The sequence below is a fragment of the Muscardinus avellanarius genome (genome assembly GCF_963383645.1).
Source record: "Muscardinus avellanarius genome assembly, chromosome: 12".
Classification (NCBI taxonomy): Eukaryota; Metazoa; Chordata; class Mammalia; order Rodentia; family Gliridae; genus Muscardinus; species Muscardinus avellanarius.
This window is the reverse complement of record NC_137798.1, coordinates 39,360,136-39,387,047: the sequence shown is the minus strand read 5'-3', so window position 1 is coordinate 39,387,047 and position 26,912 is coordinate 39,360,136. Positions and strand designations below refer to the sequence as shown.

Sequence of the window (26,912 nt, the reverse complement as noted above, 5' to 3'; positions counted from 1 at the left end):
CTTACCCTCTCTAGTCTCAGTTTCTTTGTCTGTAAAATGGAAGCAGTAAGAGCACTTTCCCCTGGGATTACTGTGAGACCTAACACACGTGAAGCATATTAGGCCTAGATATCACAGCGCTCCTAAATATCAGCTGTAGTTACTCTTACTGTTCATTACTGTCTGAAATATCCTTCTTTCTTTATTGAAAGAGCTTTGTGTTATCTGAAGAGCTTTGTGATCTCTAGTTTATAGTATAAAATATTTTTTGTGTGTGTTTCTGAAAAAATCAAATTATCTAGTGATGTTGAATTATGCTAACTATTGCATTTTCAAACTATACTTCACCTCTTCCGCATGGGATAAGCCCTGTACATTCCACTAAAAGCCAGAAAAGGTAAAGAAGAACACTGAGAGACAGAAAAATAAGTGTCAAAAAGAAGTCCCAAGGCTCCTAAAATCTGGAATGCAAGAAATGCCTTTTCCTAGCACAGAAATGACAATAATCTCCACATCTGTGGTCCCTTGATAGAATTCCCAGTTTGCTAATGTGCCACATTAAACAACTAATAAATGCACAGGGCTCAACAAGGCAGGGGAATACAAAACGGTCCTAAGGATGTGGTCTGCTTTCTTTTACCCAAGATGCTTCTTTGCACCAAGCCCGTGTAGGGTGGAGCAGCAGCAGGCAGAGCTGCCTGGCCTCTGCTTCACATCCGGAAAGGTCAAGGTTGCTGCACACGTGCCTTTCAGACTGTGGGACAGCTTGGCTAAAGGTCGTCCTTGGAAGGGCCTGCTTCTCCACCTCTTTTCTTTTCTGTTTTTTTTTCCTTGAAGAATTAATGTCAAAGAAAGTGCCCTGACTCTGACTTTATACAGCTGCTAGTCTCCTGATGACTTATATTAAGGTTTTAAGGCCTGACGGTAATGGGTGTTATCACCCCTGACAATGCTCTGGTCACCCCAAAGAACTGAGCTATCACAAGTTCTAAAGTCTAAAATTGGGGAAGGTCATGCTGGTCACATTGACAGGACATTTTGTTTCTCCTGCTTTCCTACATACAACAAACAGTGTTTAAGAGATTGGTTAGCGTGTTGTAGAATGGATAGAGGATACAAAAAACAAATAGGTAGAAGACAGACAGGAACATGATAAGATTTGGGTTGCCAAAGGCATTCAATAAATTTCATAGGTCTTAATTTATATTGCTATAGTAACTGAAATGTTGAATTTCTTGAGATTAGAAGGCTTTTCTATTTTTAATCTTAAAATGATAATAATGTAGATGACTCCAGACTTAGTCTTGGCGTGTGAGGAACACATACTTCATCAAGTATTCTATGTGTGTTAATGTATGACTGGATGTTCACTGTAATTTCAAAACTAAGGTTTCTAATATCCAACCCGATTTTCTTTTCTTTTTAACTTTTTATTGATGCACTGTAGTCATACATCTTAGTGGATCCAACCTGATTTTCTTATAAAGTCAAGGTATTCTTAAATTGGGCAATAATCTTTCTCTAAAGAGAAAGGGGGAATTTGAAGGGGAAAGTGAGAAAAGTGGAACTCTCATAAGTAGCAATTCTAGAACACTCATCTTCAGGACTGATATGAATTTGGGTCACCTTCTCCATCAACGTGAGTTTCTAGCAGGTGCTGAAAGCACTTGATGTGTTATTAACCAGAGATATAAGAAAAGACACGACCTTGGGGTATTTGGTGCACCAGAAGTGTCTGAGGTGATGCAGAGGTATGGAGAAGCCCCTGCCTTGAGACAGGAAGCTGACTGAAGACCTGATGGGCTGCTCAAGGTCGCCTGTGTTAATTATATGAACCTAAAGCATCAGGAAAACTCAATGCAAATTACCTCCTACTGGCCTGAGACTGAAGTGGCTCCCCTCCCGGAACCCAGCTTACCTTATATCCTGACGATTTGATGTGCACGCCTCGTTTGGTCAGAGTAGATTTCATTCGGATGAAAAAGGAGCGCTCAAGGGTGTTGTCAGTGGTTAGCAGACTGGGGCTGGTCGACTCCACTGAGGAATACAAAAATACATACACACGTGACTCAGGTCTCTCCCCGGCCCCTTGCGGCTCCTGCAACTCAGGTGCAATCCTTGAGTTCACTAAAAATAAATGACTGATGGGTGCTAAGAGCGTAGCAATCAATTTACCTCATTTAGAGAATGTTTACTTTGCAGAAAATAAAAAAGAAAAATTAATGTATCTAAAGTAGCTCCTTTCCAGTTCCCAGTGAGAGCTTTTCAGGTCTTTTAACTTACAGCACCTCCCTAAGTAGGGTGGAAGTGTTACTCAGTAATTGTAGCTAACTATGAAGCTCAGCTGGTTCACATTAAGAGGACTGTCAGGAAACAGAAGGACCCCATGGACGTAGGGCATCAGGCAAGATACAGGCAGAGATGTGTTGATGCAGGGAAAGGAGGACCCTTTGTTCTTCCTAATTTCTAGTCTTGTTTGCTGGAGAGTTCTGGCATCCTCACCAGTGTTCTCATCCCTCTCAGTAGGAATTTTTTTTTAATCGGTACTGGGAATGGAACCCAGGGGCATTCTACCTTGGAGCTACACCCCCAGCCCTATTTTTTATAGTTTATTTTGAAACAGGGTCTCACTAAGTTGTGGAGGGCCTCGCTAAGTAGCTGAAGCTGGCCATGACCCTGGATCCTCCCAAATGCTGGGATTACAAGTGTAATTACCATGCCCGGCTTCAGTAGGCCTTTTAAAATTATTATTTTAAAAATAATAATTTTTAAATTATTTAAATAAAATAATAGTATATTAAATAATAATAAAAAGAAAATAATTTTAAAAAGAAGGGGATAAAGAAGCATGAGTCTTCTCAACTAACTCCAGATAGAGGGATGAGAATGGGATGTACAGGCAGAAGGAAAGAGAAACCACTCAGGAGGTGAACCTCCCACCCCTGACACAATGGCATCTTGGTCCAATCATCACCCAGATGGGCAACAGTTGTTTTCTCACTTCTCTGCTTCTGATATGAGAAAATAAGTTTCCTTTCTTAAAAGGCTTCCTTTTGCTAGGTGTGCTGGTGCAAGCCTGTACGCGAGACAGGAGGATTGCAGGTTCAAGGTCAGTCTTAGCAACTGAAAATAGTTATTTGTTGATTTATTTTTGTGATACTGGGGATTGAACCCAGAGGCACTCTACCACTAAGATACATGCCCAGCCCCTTCTATCTGGGGACAGAGCCTTGCTGAGTTGCTGAGGCTGGCCTTGAACTTGTCATTCTCTTGTCTCAGCCTCCCAAATACTTGGGATTACAGGTGTGTGCCATCATGCCTGGCCCCTTTTATATGGACTTAGACTAAGTAAAATATGTTTTGACTTACAAAACGTAAAGTGGTAGTTTGCAATCTTGCTGACCTAAGAACAACCTTTATGCAAATAGGCCAGACAGCATGATAAGTATTTTCTTTAAAGAACAATGTTCTAAGAGCTTTCATATATTTAGGTCTTACCTGCCAAATATAATAATTTGATAATATATTATCTCTAGTTTTACTCTCCTTAAAATTTTTCTTTTTCACAAGTAAGAAAATAATGTCCAACAACAAGGAGAATTTTATTTGAGCAGCCCTATGCTTACCCAATTTCCTCTGGAATGGAGGTTAAAAAATACGAGTAATAAAGAGATTTAAGAAATTAGGCATATGTGAAAATAGCTATCAAAAATAGATGAGCATTGGCAAAACAAGCCTTTACATTTTAGATTATGAAATGTAATTCATGTATTTCTAAGACTAATCTCTATATTCCCATATTAAACTTGATACTCAGATGAAAGCAGAATGCAGGCTACTCCAATAACAGAAACCTTACTGTTTGTGGTCTGGAGCTTTCTTGTATCATACTTATCTTAATAAGATTACATTTTCCTGTATCTAAGACATTTCTATGCTGGGGTGATGGAACCACTGGCGAGTACCCCTTTCTTATGTCTCTTTCTTAAGGTTTTCTTTCTTTTTTTTTGTTTTAGAGAGCATGGATCTGATGTCATTTTAAATGTACAGCTTTTTATCACTCGAGGGAAAAGCAGAGCCATGTTATATTTAGTACTTTCATTTCTTCTGATTAAATATGAATTACTATGAAATTTTTCTCATCATCTAACACGCCATAATACGCCAACAGCTTTTTAATACACTATATAAGCACAAACTTCTGCTCTAAGAGTTTAATTTGCCCCTCTAATCCAATCACATCAACCTTATTTCTCTTATCAGAGATTCCCATTTTGAATTAAATGAGCTCATTAGTTTTAATCAAAAGCAGAGAGATCAAAACTTAAACGTAAATGCTTTAGATCAGAACTGTCAGTCAGCCGTGCAGTTCTATTTTACTAAAACACAAGATCAGAGACCCTTAGAACCAATTTTTTCTCGTAAGGGATGCCGAGAGCTTGAAGATGCTATATCCTTTTTTTTTTCCCCTCCCAAGGACAGATTATACATTTAAGGTTAGACTTAATTTATAGCAGTTTTTTTCATCCTGGTGGAAATGGAAAAGTATGCCAATCAACTGTTTTCCCTTTCACATTTATTGGCACTGGTCCCTCAGAGACTTGAACAGACGTGAAGCCATCAGAGTCCACGCCACAAACTCAGCCTTCAAAATTCAGCTCTGTTCAGCAAGATTGTGTTTGCAGTAGCTGAAGAAAGATGAAACTTCCCAGAGAAGTGAAATATGTTTTAGGGACAGGATCCTTTGACACCGGGGCCCAGTCAGGAAGGAATTGCCTAACTGTGGGAAGAAGGGTAATTCAGATGCCATAAGAAATCATTCCTGTTTTCAGTATGGGAACTCTGTTATAAAACACTTAAGGGTGTACACTACAAGGCACTGCGGCGTGGGTGCCTCTGGCTGGGCAAAGACACGAGCTTTGCATGAGCTGTGGAGCCAGATGCTACGTCCTGCCACCACATGTTACAATAGCAATCGCCTGAACTTTCAGGGCGGTGCTGATGGCATCAGGGACGGCTGGCACAAACGAGATTAATACTAAGGTCAGGTTTTGCCCCAGTGAGGCTCAGATTTAAAATCTAAACTGGTCCTCAAACTTTATCTTTAAGACCAGAGCAAAGAAGCAAACAATCCTTGGGCAATACATAAACATACTACTGCTGGTTTCACTAGCACTGTAGGGGAGAGGGAGCAGGGTGGCGTGCAGAGGGAAGTGCACCAGGAGCTGTGTGCACGTGTGCTTCATTACACAAAACCTCACTGTGATGGACAATTGCAATGCACTAATAAAGTGCGAACGGGAAGAGCAGAAGGGTATGAGGGGTCAGCGAGGAGACCGGTTATCTGGAGAAGAGCTTGGTTTCCGATGCTGAGTTCTGTTTTAACTCCTCATGATTTCTTAGTTCTGAGGACAGAGGCCGAAGTCACCTCCCATGCTGTCCTTTTCCAAGGGAAAGGTAACATACTCATTCACAGCATCCACAGCATGGCCAAGCTTCTTTCCTCAGGGGCTAGCAAGGGAAAATATGCACTATCTGCATGTGACAGGCAAGAGCAGTTGCTTCGGGAAGATGTTTTCTGACTGTCTCAGGTGAGAACACGTAGTGATGAAGGCTCTGTCCAGGGAGAGCCCCGGCAGCATCACTGCAGTGGCCTCACGAGTCGGTGGCACTGAATAGAGAGGGCTGAGTGTGGAGGAGGAGGAGGAGGAGGAGGAGGAGGAGGAGGAGGAGGAGGAGGGAACAGACCCCTGAGGAAAGTCTCTGTGGGATCCTTACTAACTCTAGAGACAGTGGCACTGATTTACATTGAAGAAGCATTTTAGAGTGATTTCTAGGTACCAAATGCCTTTCTGTCAACTTTTCAAGGATGGCCACGAGTGCCGCACGCTCTGATGAGAAAGTCAGGATTCAGAGAAGTTCTTTCTGCTGCCCCAAAGACATCTGTGGTAAATCTAGATTAAGTGGTCAAAACTCAGTCATCCCTAGTCTCAACCTATGAATTACAAACTAGGGACTGAAAAACAAAAGCAAGACCCACGCAACACAAAACTAGATAAATACCATACAAAGTACTCTCTTTCGCTAAATCTCAAGGGCCTCAACTTTCTGATAAATTGAAATTACCTCAATTCTTCAAGTGTCAGTTTTTGCTTATCTTACAAAATATACAGGGCAATTTATGGCTCAGGTTGTAATAATTTTTGTGGTAGCAAACGCCACCCACTATCATGTGCACTTATTTCTTCATTACTGCATATCTGGTGGCGATTCTGCAACTGAGGGTGTGGTTGCTGCTCTCCTTATCATGTGGGAGGAGAAGGCAGGTGGCCAAGAACTTTATAGTTTGTACTGGGCTGAAACCAGGGCCACGGTTCTAAACACTCTCAATATCTTCTCTAGTGTTTCTGCAAGTGCCTAAGTCCAAAGCTTAAAGAGACAAAGAGACCTTTCCTTTTTTTAGTATGTTTCTAATATTTTCAGTAGCATCAGTACTTTCCAACTGCCATCAAATTCTGATGTGTCCAGGAGAATAAAAGGAAAAATTAAATTTTAAGAAATGCCCCTCTTCAGTAGTGAGTAAAACATTCTTCTTTTTAAAGGAAAATGGGGTTGGGATAAGTCCTAATAATATGAATATAAATATAATCATCTCTTGGAACCCCTAGGGGATGGGTTCTAGGACCCCACAGATACCAAAATCCTCAGATGCTCAAGTGCTTCATCTAAAATGGTGTGGTATTCGCATATAATCTATGCATATTCTCCCATATAATTTAAATCTTTACTAGATTATTCATAATAATACAAGGTAATACAAGGTAAATGTGACATTATTGTGTTGTTTAGGGAATAATGAACAGGAAAAGCATCTGCTCACATTCATACAGATACATTTTTTTGTTTGTTTTGTTGGTCTGGAGACAGAACCTAGGGGCATTCAACTTCCGAGTTACACCCCTGCCCTATTTTTTTTTTTTTTTATTCTTTATTTTGAAACCGGGTCTCACTGAGTTGCAGAGGGCCTCACTAAATAGCTGAGGCTGTCTGCAAACCACGATCCTCCAGTCTCGGCCTCCCGAATGCTGGGATCACAAGCGTGCGCCACCACGCCAGGTTATATGGATGCATTTTTAAAAAATGTTTTCCATCAGTAGTTGGTTGAATCTGTGGATGCAGAACTCATGGGTAGGGAGGGTCCACATGTGTGCTCCTGTTTCTACCTCACCACCTAAAGATGTTCTCAAATCTTTTTGAGATGTTTTATGTACATAGGACAAACCAAAGTGTAAACATTTGAACTGACTTTCACAAGAGGAGGTTAATTTTGTTTCATTGGCATATGTTGTCAGCTCTACCAGAAGCTGATGTATCTTAGAAACTGAAAATGAGTATGTATCCACTGAACTTTAGCCAGTTTTTTCTTTTCTTATAAATATTTTCCTTTTACTTGAGAGAAGTGTAGTTCCTCAACTAGTTCCAGTTGGGGATGCTTATATGACTTGTTCTAACTAATAAAATAGGAGCAAAAATCACACGTTGAGGGGCATGGTGGTACACGCCTGTAATCCAGTACTTGGTAAGTTAAGACAGGAGGATCACAGATTCAAGGACAGCCTTTTCGAGTAGTGAGAGATCCTGTTTCAAAAATAAAAATAAAATAGGGTTAGGAGTATATCCTGGAGGTAGAATGCCTTGGGTTCAATCCCTAGTACCACTCACACAAAAATCACATGTCATTTCCAGGTGGAATTTTCAAGAGCCAATCATGACGTGCCAATTCCTCCTCCCTTTACCACAGTGATTTAAAATTTTAGGTTGTGGTTGCTCCATCAGACTGTGTCTTAGAAGACAAGGAGGTGTAGAACCACTTGTCAACCCTCATAAATATTTGTGTCATTTGGGTTTTCTTTTTGGTTTTCTTTTTTTTTTTTGTGGGTCTGGGGATGGAACCCAGAGGCATTTGACCTCCGAGCTACACCTTCTGCCCAATTTTTTATTCTCTATTTTTGAAACAGGGTCTCACTGAGTTGTGAAGAGCCTCACTATGTAGCTGAGGCTGTCCACGAACTGCAATCCTCCGGTCTCAGCCTCCCAAATGCGGGGATTACCACGCCCGGCTCTTTTTTGTTTTTCTGTATGATAACTCAGCCTATACCAATACATGTACTAAATATTTAGTATAATATAGAAGAACCAGTATATTTGTTGCTCAAGATCTCTTAGACAGTCAGTGGCAGAATGAAATATGTCAGATATTTATCTGACTCTGAAGATCATGATGTTGACAATATACTATTCTTATAGTTATTTATATACTTATCTGCATTTAATCTCATGCTAGATATATTAGGGCAACAGGGCTTACACAAGTCCAAATTTAATTCTTTATAGCACCTAGCATGGTTTATATATAGATAGATATAGATATATACATACACACATATATATCCCCTAAATAATACAGTATAGCAACATATATCTAATATACATGTGTATATATTTATATATACATATATATATACACACACACATATATATATAATGACTTACATATATAAAATCTTTGCTTTGAATGTATTATATATCCATCTGTATGGCTGGGGATATATACTAAATACATATTCACTATCTAGTATTCATTGAACATCTATTTTTATAAGAGCTTCCCAACCTAGCTTGCCAATAGCAGACCAAGCATAAAAATGTCTTTTTTTTTTTCATAGAAATGGTCCCACTAGTTTTTGTGTTTATCCAGGATGATCTCTCTGGTGGTTAAGTGCCACAATACTTCAAATCTCCCTCCAGAAGGTAAAGCTATTTTCTCTCCCCTTAGGCGAGTGCTGGCTGGACTCCATGACTTTCTTCTATTAAACACTGAATAAACTGGCCCTATGTATGCCTGGCCTGGTCGCTTCCTCCTCGCCATCTCTTAGGTCAATCACTCTGGCGGAAGCCAGCTGCCATGTTGTGACGACACTCAAGCAGCCCTGGGGAGAGGCCAATGTAGCAAGGAGCGGAAGCTTCCTAAGTCTTATTAGTGAGCCCAGAAGGGGAGTATCCAGCCCCAGCTCAGCCTTTAGATGATCCAGCTGCCATCTTGATAGCTACCTCATGACTGACCCTGAGCTGCATGACCTGGAGAAGCTGCCCCAGATTCCTAATCTACAGAAACTATATGAGATACCTTTGCTTTTAAGAGGTTATCAATATTTGAAAACATTCCTTATGATATGATGGATGATTAACAGAATATCCACATACAACCTCTTTCTGGAGAAATTACAACCCTGGTTTTGAAATGTGCCAACCATGTACATGGCTAAACCCTGGGTGATAGTAAGAAATGGTTGACCCAGTGGGCCAATACCTTGCAAACTCACATGTCTAGGGAAAGGCAACTGCAATACTGATTTTTATGTCCAAGTGTTTAAAAAATGTGTAACTTTCAAAAGGTTCCAAGAACATTGCCACCTCTAAGGCTGTGAGGTGTTAGAAGGCAGGACGATCCCTGTTATCTGTGGTTGTACCTATTCCTTTGTCTTCCCGACCCTCCCTCATCTTCCCCAAGTGCCTGGGATTGTGTTTTATGTAGGCAGAGATTCAGTTACACAAGTTGAAATAAAGTGACATTTGGATGCTTCCTTCACAGACAGATACCCACTACCCCCGCCACTGTCTCACATTAACCCCATCTCATCCCAGGAACTCTTGGTTTGTTGGGAGACAGAGGACCATTATGCTTTCTCTTTACTTGTGTTCAACTCTAAGGAAGTACTCTCTGCAAAGACTTCTTTTGAGTGTCTTGGGCCGGGGGATCTGGTAGTTAAACAAGGACTGGCTCTGTTTCCTCCAGAATTAGAGAACGTGTTCACTGTCTTTTGAAAATTGGCTTCTGTTCCCCTGGCCTGTTCTCTACCACATTCCAGGGTGACATAGATGCAGGTGACCACCCTTCATACACTGGAGTGGGATTGGTGGCCACTGTCGTGCTGCCCTCTGCAATAATTCACTTGCAGACTTTACACTCTGGCTCTGTAGTGTTGGCTCCAGAGTGGGATGAAAGAGCTCTATTTTTGTGGTACTGGGGGTGGAACCCAGGGGCTTTCTACCTCTGGGCTACACTCCCGGACCTATTTTATATTTTATTTGGAAACAGGGTCTCACTAAGTTGCTGAGAGCCTCACTAAGTAGCTGAGGCTGGCTTTGAACCTGTGCGATCCTCCTGTCTCAGCCTCCCAAGCGCTGGGATTACAAGCGTGAACCACCACCCACGCCCAGCTAAAAGAGCTCAATTTGTTTAAACCTCATTAGGGCTGATTCCTGTTCCCACCCAGTCGTGAGCCTTTGGCTTTGTTTAGAAACTTGTGAATTGTTAACTGAAATTCTAGAGCATAGCTGTGAAAATAATTGTGCTTTAATAATGATGTAATAAACTTCTTTTCAAAGTAGCATTAAAAATAATCCATCAAAAAAAAAAACCCAACAGACAAAAAATCATAACAGTCTGCCAACCCACACCACCTGTCAGGGTAAACTCCCCGGTCCTACCCGGCCTGCCTGGGAGGAGGAGAGTCGTGATGCTCTGGGTTGCTTTGCAGGTCTCCTGCGCCTGGCAGGGGTTACCGCCTGGCGAGGCTGTCCCCTGAGGGAGAGGAGAGTGCTCAGTGGCCGCCTGCTGCTTCGCAGTTGGTGTTTGGATGATACAACTCTGGGGAAATATACACAGTGGCAGAGTCAAGCTGCTACCAGTGGGTGTTTCTGTACACAACTACGGAGCCCCAGGAAAGTTCAAGGGGAAAACTGAGTATTGTAAAGATCGCCTCTGAGAGTACATGATACCCGGGATGACCCGCGTCGTCGCAGGCTGCACGCTGCAAAGAAGGTGCCACATGAATACTGCAGGCGAGGGTTTTAAATCTTATTGGAAACTCCCTATAAATGTTGCCACTTGAGGGATCTATTCCGGAAGAAAAATATAGCATCCCCTCCTGGGATGCAGCGTGGATTCCATTACCAATATTGCGTATGGGATCCAGCGTGGCAATGCTTTTATCACGACTATAAAGTGGTTACGAGCCAATTCTTCATATAAAACATACTTGATAACATTGAGGGTTTCGTTCCCCCTTTTCTGTTTCTTTTATTTCCTTTCTTCCTTTTCTTTACTTTTTCCTTTTCTTTCTACTCCTTCCTTTTTTTTTTTTTTAACGACAAACCTGATGTCAGACAAAGGGCATCGGGACTCAGTCTTTGTAGTACAATACAAAAATAATACATAAACACCTTTGTGAAGGCAGCTCAAAACCCCATGTTTTCTATTAAAAAGTCATGTTCAATCTTCACTGTTGATAGAACCGAATAGCTAACACAGAGAACATTGTATATCAGAAAGGTCAATAGTTATTATGAGCTACAAATATATTTTTTTCCATCCTTCAGGCTGTTTAGCGCATATCACAGCATGAGCAGCTGTCTCCTTTAATGCTTTTAAAATTAGAATCCCGAAGAGGAAGAAAAAATTATGGTCCCAATGATTGCTCTTTGCTTTTGTAAGTTTACTTTAATATACTATTTTATATACATGAATCTCCCATGCAGCCTCTCCATGGGGGCAGTCACTGGTCACCAGTATCCAGTTGAACTGCCATGTCCATTTCCTTAGTATTTCTGGCCAGATCACCATCTCAGGGGCAGGTGTTGGCCCCATACTAGATTTTAAAACTGAGTAGTACAGCGGGGTCCGGTTACAGAGGCAGTTGCGAATGCACACTCACGCAGCCTGCCTTTTCCTCGTTTCAAAGCTCCATTACTAACGACAGCAATACCACGTGATGAGACACAGCTCCAGAGCACAGGGCGAGAAATCAGGTGATGAACCCAGCCTTTGATAACCAGAGCACCACTCTCCACCCGCACGCGTGTGGATCGGCAGTGCACCTTCGAACTGTTAAGAGTTCATCCGCCTGTCCCTGCAATTTCTTGCTCTGACTCAGCACGTGGCCCTGAAAGACAGTATTGGTATTTTAAACACATGGAAGCACACATCAAATGTCTTCTATTAGCTCACTTATTCTTTGTCCAGTTATTTAAAGAATGAGTAAAATGGTGGGGACCATTTGTAACCGTGCTTACATTTGGGGGGAGTGTCAAAACCTAAATGTAATATTTTCAGGTAGCAATTAATGCTACAGAGAAGAGCTGTGCAGAGTAAGGGGCTAGGGGTGCCAGGGGGCTTTGATCGGGTGGTCCCCGGAGCCTCTCTAACAGACGGCCTCTCAGAGGAGACCCAGGCATGCGGCTCTCTGGGTAAGCTGTCATAAACATCTTCCCTGCTCATGTTCACACTGTAATTTTATGACTCCAGATTGGTAAAGGGCTTTGCAAAAAACCATTACATGAATATAAAAATGCTCTAGTGACAATGAAATTCTAGACATTTTAGACAATGAAATTCTATCTGCTTTTTTGAACTTTTGTCCAAAGTTAAATTATTTGTCTTCACATGATTTAGCATTTAGGAAACTAAGAGAAGAGTTGGCAGAGGTGGTTCTGCACAGTATCCAGTGCCTCTCAGATGAACTCACTGGTGTTTTCAATTCTTAGGATATCTCCAGAGAGTGGCATTCTCAGAAATGTAGAATAAGATTGAGTACACAGATGGGATATTTCAGTGTTGAGCATAAAGGGACCCAGATATACTTACTGACTGCGAGATATGAGCTTTGAGTTGTTCACCTTGAAAATGCTAACCTAAAAACTGAAATCCTAAGGGGTATTTAATAGATACTGGTGAGTGGGGAGAAGGGGAAAAAGGGAGGATGAGAGGGTTCAAGAAAGAGAGAAAGAGAAAGGGAGAGGAAGAGAGAGAAGTGTGATGGGAATGGTCTCAGTAAAGAGTAAAGTAAAGCCTTGAGATGAAGTGAGAAGAGAAAGATGCTTTGAGAATGAAGAAAAAATAAATAAATAAAAGGAAGCCGGGCGTGGTGGCGCACTCTTGTAATCCCAGCTGTTGGGAGGCTGAGACAGGAGGATAGCGCAGGTTCGAAGCCAGCCTCAGCTGCTTAGTGAGACCCTGTTTCCAAATAAAATATAAAAATAGGTCTGCTAGTATAACCTGGAGGTAGAAATCCCCTGGGTTCCACCCCCAGAACCACCAAATAAATAAATAAATAAACAAATAAAATAAATGGAAGCTGTAGAATAGCCCATTTGAGAAACTGACTGGGACCAATAGAAAATAAGCACTAAGGTTGCATGGCTTAAATGAGAGAGGATGAGCTTTCTGGTGTTCCCTAATAACAATGGCTTTGTGGGTTGCAGAGGACACACTCAGGACAGCGAGGTGATTCTAGAGATGGGCCAGCGCAACGGAATGGAACAAAGTTAACAGAGTGAGAGGCTCCAAAGGGCTGGGAGGGTGACTGGCTGGGGACCAGAAAGGAGGCAGGGCAGAGCGGGGGGAGGATGTGAGGGAGGGCCATAGGGGTTGATTTCAGAGAATGTCTTCTGAGCATGTTATTTACTGCTTTTAAGAAGATTTACATTTTTGGGGGGGCAGTACTGGGGATGGAACCAGGGCATTCTACCTCTGAGCTGCATCCTCAGTCCTTTCCTTTTATTCTTTATTTTGAAACCGGGTCTCACTGAGTTGCAAAGGGCCTCACTAAGTAGCCAAGGCTGTCTGTGAACCACGATCCTCCTGTCTCAGCCTCCCGAATGCTGGGATGACAAGCATGTGCCACCACGCACAGCTGGAAGATTTACATTTATATAACTATAAATATTCTATGTTCACAAATATATATATATATATATATATATATTTTTTTTTTGGTGGTACTGGGGGTGGAACCCAAAGGCTTTCTACCTCCGGGCTATACTCAGACCTATTTTATATTTTATTTGGAAACAGGTCCATCACTTCAAATATACTATTTTTAGTGACTGTGTAATATTTTCTTGCATAATGATGAATTTCTTTGAAATTAATATATTTTCATTTTTGTTATCATTTATTTTGGGGGAGGGTACTGGGGATGCGATCCAGGGGCATTCTACTTTGAGCAACACTCCCAGCCCTATTTTTAATTTTTGAAATAAGGTCTCACTGAGTTGCAAAGGGCCTCACTAAGTAGCTGAGGCTGTCTGTGAACTGTGATCCTCCTGTCTCAGCCTCCTGAATGCTGGGATTATAAGCCTATGCCACCATGCCCAGCTTGTTATCATCTCTTAAGATGGCTTTATTAAAGAAATCCTTCTAGGTCAAAGGAGCATGACCTTTTAAAAAATTTCTGGCTGGGCATGGACACCTATAATCCCAGTACTTGGGAGGCTGAAACAGGAGGATTGCAGGTTTGAGACCAGTCTTAGCAAGAGTCTCAGCAATCTAATGAGACCCTGTTTCCCCTGTTTCAAAAAAATAAAAATAAAAAAAGGTTAGAAATTTGGCGTAGAGGTAGAATTCCTTTGGGTTCAATCAGCAGTACCACCAAAAAAAAAAAAAAAAAAAAAAAGAAAGAAAAACACCCCAAACAAATAGTAGAAACAAAGGCATTTCCAGAAAAGTGCTATGCTATATCACTTTACATTTCTATCAGCAATATTTGTATTGAGTGCCATCTTAAAATATTTGTTCTTATTTGATAAAAATAAAAAATTAGCAAGATAAAGAGGTGATACTTTACTGGGTTATCTCTGATAAGCAATATGTAAGAATGCCTTGCGTCTTTTTTATTTCTAGTGAGGTTGAATTATATTTAAATATTTTAAGGATTTTAACCTTGACATTTTTGCGAATATTTTCCCATTTGTTTGCTTTTTACTTCTGCTTATTATGCTTATAGATATTTGTGTTTTAAAATTTTATACGGAGGTGTCTGCACCTTTTCCCCTTTGTAACCTTTCCTCATTTTTTAAAACAGATCATTGGAAACTTGAACATGAAGTATGGTTAAATTCCAAGGTCCGATCAAGCCAATGGACAGCAAAAGGTAAGTGAAGAGTTATGATGATTATTTTTGAGTTGTGGCAGTCACAGGACTGTGTGTTGAGTAGCCACGATCGTGGAAATGTTCCATCATCTGCCTCCTCACAGAGAGCCGTACCCAGCAGCAGCTGAGACTACTGAGGCAGGTCCATGAATGATAGGTTGACCACTGACAATGGTACTGAGGAGGGAGGGAGGGAGGGAGGGAGGGAGAGAGAGAGAGAGAGACAGACAGACAGACAGACAGACAGACAGACAGACAGACAGACAGACATAGTGTTAGTTTAAGGAAGTTTTAAATGAAGAGGTCAGAAAAGTGGTTTGGGAGAAGTAGCAGAAGGGAAGTTGGATGGCCCCTTCTCTCCACCCACAGGACTGACTGCTCTGAGTGGGTGCCCTGGAGGGTTTTGAGATTAGTGGTTTTGAGGGAAGGAAAGTTCCACTGGGGGTAAAGAGGAGGTGTGGAGTTCGTGGGAAGGAGGGGGACTCCAAGAGAGTTTACCCCTAATTAGCACTGCTAGACAAAATACAGGAAACCCCATTAATTTGCATTTCAGATAAACAAGATTTTTTTTTTAGTATAAATGCACCTGTTGCATATCAATTTCAAATTTACCTGGGAATTCTGTATTTTTATCCTCTCAATCTGGCTACCTGTTTCCTAGCAGAAGGGTTTCCTGTGGCACAGAGAAAGGGTTTTGTGTGACAGTGGTGATGTGGTCAATAGGGCCGATGAACCAAAGGGTTTAGAAGATTGCCTGATACATCTGTGTGCCAGAGGGAATGCAGAAGGTTCAGAACCTTCTCACTGCAGAGGGTCAGGGAAGCAAGTGGTCATCGGGAATTCAAGTGAAATTTATTGTGGTGCTGTGGCTTTTTCAAATTTGCTCTCTTACAGATAGGGTTTGAGACAATGGCCAGTTTTTATTTTCCTGTGTGGGTGTGTATGTTCTGGAGATAGAGGAGAGCATGATTGGTAGGTGTCCACAAATACCTCCTGAAACAGTATCTTCTGCTCATTGATTAATTTTTTTTTCCCATAGAGGAGGAATTTGACTGAGTAGCTAGAATTTGTTGGTTTTATCATGGCTGTCCTCCAGCACATCTTGAAATGGTTATTTTTCCAAATGTTTTTTTTAGTTAGAAGTACTGTATTAAATCCATCATCAATAAGGAATTGAGGGTTATTTGTTGGGGAGTATTCTTAGTAACATTATTTATACTGTGTAATAATTTAGAGAAGCCAGAAATGGGAGATAACCCGGTAATTATCTAAATCTGTCATTTTGCTAATGATTATCTATTTTTGACATCTTTAATTAAACAAATTTCCCTTTGTCTCAAGATCCCAACAAGTTTCAATGACCACTGTTCCATCTTAATCGCTAGACACAGTCTTCTAATCTTCTGCAGAAAGTAGCTCTGCTTTACTGTGAGGAAGACGAGACTGGTCATTACAATCTCCAGCTAATGTATGTGCAGGCCACATTTCCATATCTGACTTGATGTCAGGTCTTTTGTATATTTTCTTCAAGGCTATGAATAATCTTCCCAAGTGGTGGGGTTAAAAAAAAAAAGCGGTCATTTTTTTTTTAACGAGTCCATTTACATAGCTTGTAGTTAGTCTTGCCACAGAATTACCCTCTTCAATTAAAAAAGATAAAAGCTATTGCATTTGGTGGGAGTTTAAGGGGTAAAAACATCCTTTTCCCAAACTGGAGACAAAGAAAATTTGTCAATATTAATTATTTCAGTTTTCCCTGCTTCATGAGATATGGTGGTCCCTTCAAATATAGCTTTCTGATGATATACTTGATATTTTTTTTTTACCATCAATAGCTTCAAGGTTTACACCATATATGCTATAATGCCAAATAAGTATTTCTAAAACTGGTGCCACACACTTCTGGTTGCCTGGGAGCTAGGGCGCCCAATGCGTTTGTGTAATTGTTTTGTGGCTAATCTCCTCCCCTGCAGGGGCTCCAGGTATTTATGGCTGCCTTGGCTCTGGGTCTTCAATTATTTGACCTTCCTCGAGAACGAGTCTATCTGTAACAGTAGGCTGTCCTTTGCACATTCCTCCATTTTATTATTGCATTTATCCCTAACAAACTCCATTTGCATGTCATTAGTAAAGTTCCTAGCATTTTCCAATAGCTCTAGAAGCTGCGTTTTAGGGATGACATAAAGGTTCGGATCTTATGTGTGGAGAAAATGACCCATGCATATTTTACTTAAAGCTATGACCTGCATTCTTGAGTTTCCTCTTTAATCATTTCACTTTCAAGCAGAGCCAAATCAACCTATAGAAGCTGCCCTGAAACAGTCGATAATTTACACTTGAAGCCCTGGAAATGAAACATATCAGGTACCACAGAGAGATACTACAATGTCTTCAATTCATTTTGTAAATAATACGTAGGTACTATAATAATTAATAATGTTAATTATGGACATATGAGATAATACTGCTTTTGCTCTCTTCCGGTAAATGCCGTATATGCTTTTCCGGCGTGAAAATCATGCACACTAAATCCATGTTATATTAAATTATGAACACTCTCTAAAGCTGATGTTAAACTAGGTAAATATGTTGATGCTTAAGACCTAGAAAGCTCATTATTCTGAAAGCTATCGCTTGCCCTTCAAAGTGGTTTGTTTGTTGTTGACACTAACTAATATCTACAATCTTTCTTCTAAAAGTAGAATGCCTCTTTCTGACCAGGTAAAATATTGGTGTGTATATAAAAGGTTTAGTGGACGATAGAGGTGGTCTTAAAGAGGAAAAAAAGGGCAAAGAAGAAATTATGTTTTCATCAAAATAATTCATTTACTTTAAAAAGAATATTATCTTCTAGATAATTTGAAGCCTAACATTTTAGATGCTTGTAAAGCCCAAAGCCATAGTTTGGACAATACTTTCTATTCTCTTTGTGACTTGTTGGGGCAAAAGAAAGCAGTTAGATACATGCAAAACATGTAATCTCTGTAAGATGATATTCTCAGGATTTTCCATATTTATATATTTTTCCTCCCATTGTATTTTCACTACCCAAGAGCCCAGGCTGTTATTTTTTTTCCTGAAGTCTGAAGATCACCCCATGGATTAACACATGATTGAGGATTCTCTCTTAAAAGACTCTTTAAAAAACTGTCAGAATCAGCCTGAGACAAAGATTTATTATGAACTATTTAAAGGGCTTAATATATGTATCCCCAATGAGCCCTTGGAGCAAACTAAAAAGGAAGAGTGGAATTCTCAAAGAATAGGAAAAATTCTCCAATGCCCCACTTTCTTCACACCATGATTACTGTTTACTCAAAGGATAAAATGCCTAACCTGTCACACAAAGCCTTCAGAAGCCACGGTCCTGCTGATGTACAGTAAAAACAAAGAAATGGGGACCGACAGTCATGTGCTGGGGAAAGGCGTTGTAATTTACTTTCTAACCTGTTCACTAACACACTAATGTGGCTACATCTTGTAGCAGGAGCTGATCCCTGACCCACGCAGCAATCAAACAACTACCCGAGTGTTGGCTGTCACAGGAGCTGGGACCGTCACTTTAATTATATGTTCCTGGATAACAAACCTTCCCTTAATGAGCAACTTTCCTCCTATGTGTGTTCCTAACCTCACCCCCTCTGTCCTTGAACAGGCCCATCTCAGGGCTCTGCAGTTGAAATTTGTGGAGCATATTCATAAGTATTCTTTCTAACAGGTAATAAAGACTACCTGAGCAGGCTGTTTTCTTTATGAGAATGCCAAGATGGAATTAAAATTATGGATTTGTACTCCTGGGAGGCTCTAGAGAAGAATAACTCAATACCAAAGGCAAAGTTTTCTGTGAACTTAGAACGAGGCCTTTCACTCTTTATATTAGTAGTAGTAGTAAATAATAATAATAATAATAATAATAATAATAATAATAATAATATTTACTGGGGTTATCTTTCGGGGAATTTATAGTTGGTAGTGAGAACTCCCTCACCCCTTAATTGGTACAGTTTCTGCACTAGATTTTCTTCTTCCACAGATCTCTTTATTTGCCTGTCATTTGTAACATCCCCAAATTCTGTTACCATCTGCTGATAACGCCCCAACCACTGACCCAGGCAAACAGGAGAGTCTTACAGGGAGGTGTCTCAGGCACCTGGAGAAGAAATCGTGCCGTGCTACGGAGAGAAGACAAAGAATATAGACGACACAGAGCGAGGCAATCTTTCCAGTGTGGAGATTTACTTCCACAATGTCACCAGCTTATTGCTAGTTTGGAACTCGTCCATCAGAAAGGCGAATTACGTATAGGCTGGTGACGTGTGAGAGATGAGGCAAGGACTTGGGGACCGGGTTTCTTGGTTCAACTTCCATTTTATTTTAATCTCCTGAAGACTCTACTTTTTTTTCCTTTTCCTTTTAAGAAGGCCGATACATTTTATCTGTAGGACAGTTGGGGATGTTCCGGGAAGCAAAAAGCAAACAGATGAGTGAATGAATGAATGAATGAATGAATGAATAAAATTTTGGTCCTGGGGATGGAACCCAGGGGCATTCTACCTCTGAGCTATATCCCTAGCCCTACTTTATTTTTATTTAAAAACAGGGTCTTTCTAGGTTAATGAGTCTCACTATTTGCTGAAGTTGTCCTTGAACCTTCAATCCTCTTCAAGGAGGATTGTCTCAACCTCCCAAGTGCTGGGATTGCAAGCATGTGCCATTATACCCAGTTAAACAAATTAAAAAACTCGAATGCATTTGCTTTAACCATTTACAGTGAAATATGTGAACTAATTCATGTAAGTCACTTAGCTTGGCACATGATAATCACTCAGTAAATGTTAGTTTTTATGTTGTAGGTAATGCTGCTGAAGGGCCAACGTGACTCCATCTTGTATAAAACTCAGTGCTGTTACTCTGGAATGCAGGTACCTGCCGAACCCTGTTTAACCTTTGCACTGTCTTCCTGAAATTGTGACCCTTTAATCTATGCCTTCCTGAAATTGTAACTACCCCTTGAATGTAATCACGACTCTTCCTCCTCTGTTTGTTTTTGGATAAACTACAGGTAAACTGCTCAGTACAAAGTTTGACCCCTGCCCTGGGAAAACCTAAAGAAGACAAACTAGTTTCTAGATATGGACATAAGAGGGGCATAGCCAACCAAAAACTGATACCTGTCTCAGTTAAGGAGGCTTAGCCAATGGGAAAAAGGTCAAATATAGTTAAGGGTTTTGTGGATTTTCCTCTATAAAAAGGGGCCTGGCTGATTGGAGTGGTGCTCAGGTCTGATAATTGGCTCGAGAGCTATAGCCCCTGCTAGCTGGTAATATTGCTTTCTATGCTAAATTCTTTTAATAAATTCTTAAATAATCTGTTGGTGTGTGGCTCTCTTCATCCCCACATAACCCCAGCCCAACATTGCTAATACCTCTACAGGATGGTTCCCAACATTCATTTTTAGGATTACTGGGTAGACCAGGGAGTAGGAAAAGAGTGGTCATGCTCAGTAACTAGCCAGGTTCCAGAATAGCACATCCCATCCTGGAAAAGCAACACTGATGCCATCAGGCAGGAGGATGACCAAGGACACGGAGAGGGGGAGTGTGTGTATGTGTATGTGTGCGGTTGGATATATGTCTTGGAATTAGAAAGCCCGGGTCAAAGCTTTGCAGCTCTTCAGTCTTAAGTCAATCATGTATCTCTTCACTAGCCTTTTATTACACGAATTAGCTAGCTTCTGGATATTGTTGGAATAATCAGATAAATCCACAGGAAGGTAAGGGTTGATAAATATAAGTTAAAATTGAGTAGTAAACATTGCTGTGTGTTTATGAGGCACCCAGCACCAGAAAAACTGGAATGTGAGTCTGATTAGTATCAAAAACAAGCTACCTAGAGACACATTCTTATTTAGTCCTCAAAACCCATATGTGCATTAACACTGGGTTGTGCTCCCATCACCAACATGACTCCGGGTAAAAGATTTCTAGGCTGATAAATTTCAGAAATGGATAGGTATCATGCATCTGCTTATAAGATGGGAAGAAAACTTTACAGTCACTGGTCTTACTGGAAAATGGTACACAATGGGAACATGAGAAAATGCAAATGTAGAAAAAGAAAGTAGAGCATTAATCAGGGAATAAGAAGCAGGAGAAAGAAAGATGTCAGGTAGAAAGAAAGTAGAGAAGGCTGAAGGGATAAATACAAAGGGTTAACAGAGACGAGGAAAAAAACATACAAATTATGCAGACAAAGACAACGAAATATACAAAACAAGCATCTTGAAAAAAAACAGGGGAGGATGGAAGAAGAATGGAAGGAATAAGAATGCTGTTCCTGCTGCATCATGGGCTTGGGCTTACAAGCCAGCTGCCGGTTCAGGGCTGCAAATGCCAAAGACCTCAGCTTTCCCCAGGCTTAGGGAACTGGAAAGGCATGAGTTGACACATGCTTTTTCAAAACAATAAATACAAAAGCAAGTATTCTAAAATTTGCAACCACTATAATTTTAAACCTAAATGCTATGATTGGCTACATTTTCTCCCCAGTTATTGTATTTTGTGCACACCAGCTTTGAGGTACAGGGGATTAGGATTAATGCCAGGTGATTTACATACACATTTAATTTAGTTGTCACAACACCCTTCGAGATAAACACTTTTATTTTTCCCACTTTAAAGACGATCCATTGTCTGTGACCATGCACTCTAAAAAATCAGCGATTGCTTATATATCATGCCTTAAACTGAGTCTACTCTAGTCCCTGTAATTTACCTAGAAATCTTTAATTTTCTGTATTTCTGTTGTAACTTTAAGAGTCCTGGTGCATGGAAAGAACGACATGGGAATGCTGGAAAAGAGGGGAGATCTGAAATGATTTTAATTTTCACTTTATTTTTCAGATGTTATGAAATACATATTATTCCATAACCATATCTATCTTTATGTAGTTTCATTTGGGAGTTAAAGGGCTGGTCCTTGTAATGTCCACAACTTCCTTGAAATGTTTGGTTTCAGTTGGCTCTGAAAAGTTGAGATTTCAGGAAAAGTTAATTCTAAATATCATTAATTGCCTACGTTGCTCCTTATGAGAGTGAAGGAGTCAGTGTAAGTGATCTCTAGGGCTCCTTTCTATCTTTTGTCACTGAAGAAACTGGCTTTTCCTGGAAACTTTTTGTGCTTCTTTTTTTTTTTTTTATGCGGCCATGATGAAGGAGGAGGAGGAGATTATTCAGAAATTGCTTTGATTATTTAATAATACCTAGGTTTACATAAATCCTACAGTAGCTTTCAAATGGGAGAAGTTTTCTTTGGCAAACCCCTTCTAATTCCATCGACTCCTTCCTCTCCAGTGCCTACTTCAGGTACTGCCATTTGTGAGCTAACCCTTCCAGACACCTGCTTTCAGAACACGTCCAAGAGTTCTTTCTTCCCTTCAGCATTTTGTAACACAGTTAAATATAAAAGAACACTTTTGAAAAGAATAAAGTAAAAAAAATCTAAAAATTATATATGGATATAAGAAAATATAACAGCTTGGGAGGCACAGAAGGGTAAAGAAAATAGGACACTGCCCAGTGGAGCACAGCCACGAGGAACAGCAGCAACACAAATGGAAAGTAAAGTAATAGAAGGGGAAGAAGGACCACGGGAAATCTCCAAAGTACAAAAAGGACTATGATCCCCTTCAGTGAGGTGTCTACTATAGGCAGATCTATAGAGACGGTCAACAGAGTAGAGGTATCAGGGGGTCAGGGGAAAAGAAGATGGGATGTTATTGTTTAATGGGTGGTGAGTTTCAGTTTAAAATAATGGGAAAGCTCTGGAGATGGATGATGGTGATAGTTGCACACCAACATGAATGTACTTAATGTTACTGAAGTGTAGCATTAAAATGATGCTTAAAATGGCAAATGTTAATTTGTATGTCATGTGTACACACAAAAAAAAGAGAGTAGGACTCAAGACTAATGAAACATGACATGATACAACTGAGGAGGGAAAGGGAAGGGAAAATAAATGCAGACATGAAAATATTAAAGGAGAAACAAACACAAGAAAACATAGGGGTGAGTCAACCAATAAAGCATGGAAGGGAGAGAAAACTATGCTCATCGCGGCTAAGAGGAAGAGCCCCCAAAGCATCACATTTCATTTATTTACTTGTTCCTTCAACAAATGTATGTGAGCTCCTTGTACTTTTCTAGACACCGGGATTACAAATGCAAATTCCATGCAGACCTTTCCCATTCTCAAGGAGTGTGGGTGTAGCAATGGGTTACAAAGAAGCCAACCAAAGGCTGTGAGCATGGATAGTTCTATCACCTTGGATTTCATTATGATGTTTGATTATAATGATCCAATAAAAGTATACCTAAAAAAAATCAATGAAGTACTGTCTTGCCCTCAAGGAGTTTATGGTCAATACTTATCTAGCTTTATTTATTTATTTATTTTGGTGGTACTGGGGTTCCTGGGAAGCCCTTCTACCTCTGGGCTACACTCCCAGACATATTTTTACATTTTTATTTGGAAACAGGGTCTCCTAAGCCAGCGCGCGCGGCTGTCTTCGAACCTCCGTGATCCTCCTGTCTCTGCCTCCCAAGTGTGGGGATTACAAGCGTGCGCCGCAACGCCCGGCTATCTAGCTTTATTTTGTAGATAAATTAGGGCATTTAGGGAGTTCTGGCTCTAGCCCAGTGAAGCCTTGGGATAGAGCCCAAGATGAAGAAACATTGGGACTGGCCCCATTGCCCCACAGTCTCTTGCAGCATAGACTTATAGAGTTAGTTGACTTAAAAAAAATAGTCTACTCATTGGCAGGTGAGAAAAACGAAAGCAGGAAGGTAAAGGACTTACCCAGGTTTACCCCACTCCCCAACAACAGAGTTGGGAGCCCTACCCTTGACTAAGACAGACTTAAACAATTTGAACAAACAAAGCTTGATTAGTAATCAGAGCAGTAAAGGTGATTCACACTGTTCCACCCAGTGCCAAGGACTCATTGAAATAACGAAAATCAGAGCAGTTGACTTTCCAGCACTCAGAGGTCATTATTTTATAGGACAGCAACAAATCATTTAAATATCAGGATGAGGAAGAAAAGCATCCTCAGAGGCAGATTATAAACACGAGCCGGAAACGGGCCCAGGGTGACTAATGCAATAATATTGAGGAATGTCACAGGTCCCTATTATAGTCAAAGTCACTTTTAACTAATTGGCTCAAGCTATAAAAACATACAATCTGGGTCAGATGACATTGCCGAACAAAGCTTCTCTGTTTAGACATTATCTTAAATCAAAGCTTCCCCATATGAAGCTAAGAAAAAAAAGAGTATGGTAAGTTTTCCTGAGAATCATGAGCAATTTCAAACTGGCTTATTTAGTGGCATCCAGCTATGAGTCCATGCACGATGAAGACACTATTCTTTCTTTCTTAGCATTGTCTCATATTGCAAAAACAATACTATGGGATTTCACTGAGTCTGAGGCCCCATCCATTTTAAGATGCCTCATCCATTAGTAAAGCATGAAGGAAAAAAACAAATATGGAATCTTAATATGGCACCGATGGTAAGATGTGCCCCAAGGTTAGTGTGGGCAAAATGTGGGGGGGGGGAAAGAACCAATGAAATAAGGTATTTTCATGACTCAGGATAAGTTTGATAATGATTTCTCTTGCTTTATAAAACAACAACAACAACAACAACAACAACAAAATGTAGTTAGCATGGTTGACTGACTGTCCCCAAGCCCCTTCTTTCTTCCTTATTTTACTAAAGTAACAATAACAAAGCCCCCAAGCCCCAGTTTTTCCTAGGCATTTATTTTGCCCAAGTACCACCTTTCTCTGCTCAGCTACATTCTTCCCAGGAGGCAAGCTCAGCCCCTTGGTATGAACGAAGCCATCATAGCCCGGTATGAGACATGCTTGGTCAAAGTCATCGTGGGTCTGGTTGCTCACAACTGGTTTTAAAATTGATTCATTCAGCCAGTACTTAATGGATTTCTGTGGGTACCAGTTGCTGTTGTGGGTTTTCATGTTATAGTGAGAGGGTAGGACAAGAGAAAAGGAAGTCCTTCCCTTATCTAGCTTGTACTCCATTTAGAAGTTAAGAAAAAAGACAAGTACATCATATAGTATACTAGATGGTATCAAAGAGAAAAATAAGCCAGAAGATGAACTTGGGGGATATCTCAGGAGAGAGTGCCATTGTAAATACCATGGCCAGGAAAGAGCTCATGGAGAAGGTAGAGTCTGTTTGTAGACGTGAAACAGGCAAGGTAGTGACCATTTTTGGGTTCTGATGCAATAGTTCCAAGAAGGAGGAGCAGCTATCCAGAGGTGCAGGAGCAGGACTGTCCTGTGTTTAAAAACAAGCAAGGAGGCCAGGGAGGTGAGAGGTGTTTGGGAGAGAATGGTGGAGATGAAGGCCGAGAGAGGCTGGGATGGGTGGCGCAGGCACGGCACAGATTAAACTTAAAATAACTGCAGATTTTACCCTAAATAAAGCCACGTGGGAGTTTCTAGTTGTTCCCAGGCATGATCTTGTTATGTTCTGAGACTAGAGGAGAAAGGACAGAGGATAGGAACTCAATTAAGGAAACTTCTTTCCCGGTCCAAGATGAGAGCTGGTCAAGTCAGGGTATGTTTTGAAGGAACCGCTGGCAGCACCTGCTGACTATGGGATTGTGGGAGAAGGAGAGGTGTCAAAGGGTGCCCTCCTTGGCAGTGATGTGGTTCAACCATGAGGAGTTGGGGGAAGCCTGCTGGATGTGGCTTTTGGAAGAACTTTTACTTAAACCCAAAAAGAAAACCCCAAAGAAAAAATAGCAAAGATTCCTTCTCTGCAGCTGGCCATTGCTAGGAGCTCATGGCTGCTGCTAAGAATGTCCAAGACGGGAGGGCTGGGGATGAGACACCTGTGTTGAGGAGCAAGCGCAGAAAGGTGGAAGGACCCTGGGTTTGGATGATTTTGTTGGGCCACCGAATTAGCCAACCTTGGGGTTGTTTTCTCTCTGGACTTAATATGTGAGATGATAACTTCCTTTCTAGTCACTTGAACTGATTACAGAATTGAACTAATCTCCCTTGGCAGAGAGAAGATGATAAAACCTGAAATGACTCAGAGCTTCAAGTGTGTGTCTCAGCTTTCCTGAGGAAGAATGGCTCCAGTGAGAAAGGAGGAAGGCTGACCCTCTTCAGGAAGGATGGGCTGGGGATGATTGTGAGGGGTAAGAGACGGTCAGGGAAAGTGACCCTGCACAACACAGAGAATGTTCCTCCTGTCAAGAGGAGGAATGTTCCTCCTGTCAGTATAAAGAGAAGCATGTGTGTGTGTGTGTGTGTGTGTGTGTGTGTGTGTGTGTGTATGTGTGTGTGTGTGTGTGTGTGTGTGTGTGTGTGTGTATGGTTCTAGGGATTGAACCCAGGGATGCTTTACCTCTGAGCTATACTCCCAGGCATTTTTAGTTTTTATTTTGAAACAGAGCCTTACTAAGTTACTGCGTGCTGGGCTTGAACCTGCAATCCTCCTGTTTCAGCCTCCCAAGCACTGGGATTACAGGCATGTACTGTTGCACATAGCTGGGAAGCAAGTTTGTAATGAGAATGAATACAGTAGTTTCCTAATCAGCACTTAACTTTAATACCCTCACCCATTTTTTTTAAAAAATATATTTTTTTGGTGGTACTGGGGTTTCTGGAAGCCCTTCTACCTCCAGGCTGTACTCCCAGACCTATTTTATATTTTTATTTGGAAACAAAGTCTCTTAAGCCAGCATGGCTGGTGTGCGATCCTCCTGTCTCCGCCTCCCAAGTGCCGGGATTACAAGCGTGCGCCACCATGCCCGGCCCTTCCCCCCATTTGTTTCTCCTCTTTTTCAACAGGACCAGCAGTGCCCCCATGGTAAGAAAGAAGTTTTCTCAGAATCTAGC

The 26,912-nt window shown here is 40.9% G+C and overlaps 1 protein-coding gene across 12 annotated transcripts in view; it reads right to left on the bottom strand.

Moving 5' to 3' along the window:
• Positions 1-26,912, bottom strand: part of NPAS3 (neuronal PAS domain protein 3) — a gene marked incomplete at both ends in the record, with an annotated part of 883,378 nt that overhangs the window by 64,834 nt on the left and 791,632 nt on the right. For all 12 annotated transcript variants that reach the window (XM_080707497.1, XM_080707501.1, XM_080707502.1 and 9 more), the window contains one exon: positions 1,898-2,016. In XM_080707497.1, the coding sequence (XP_080563623.1) occupies positions 1,898-2,016 (119 nt within the window). The remainder of the gene's footprint in view (positions 1-1,897; positions 2,017-26,912) is intronic.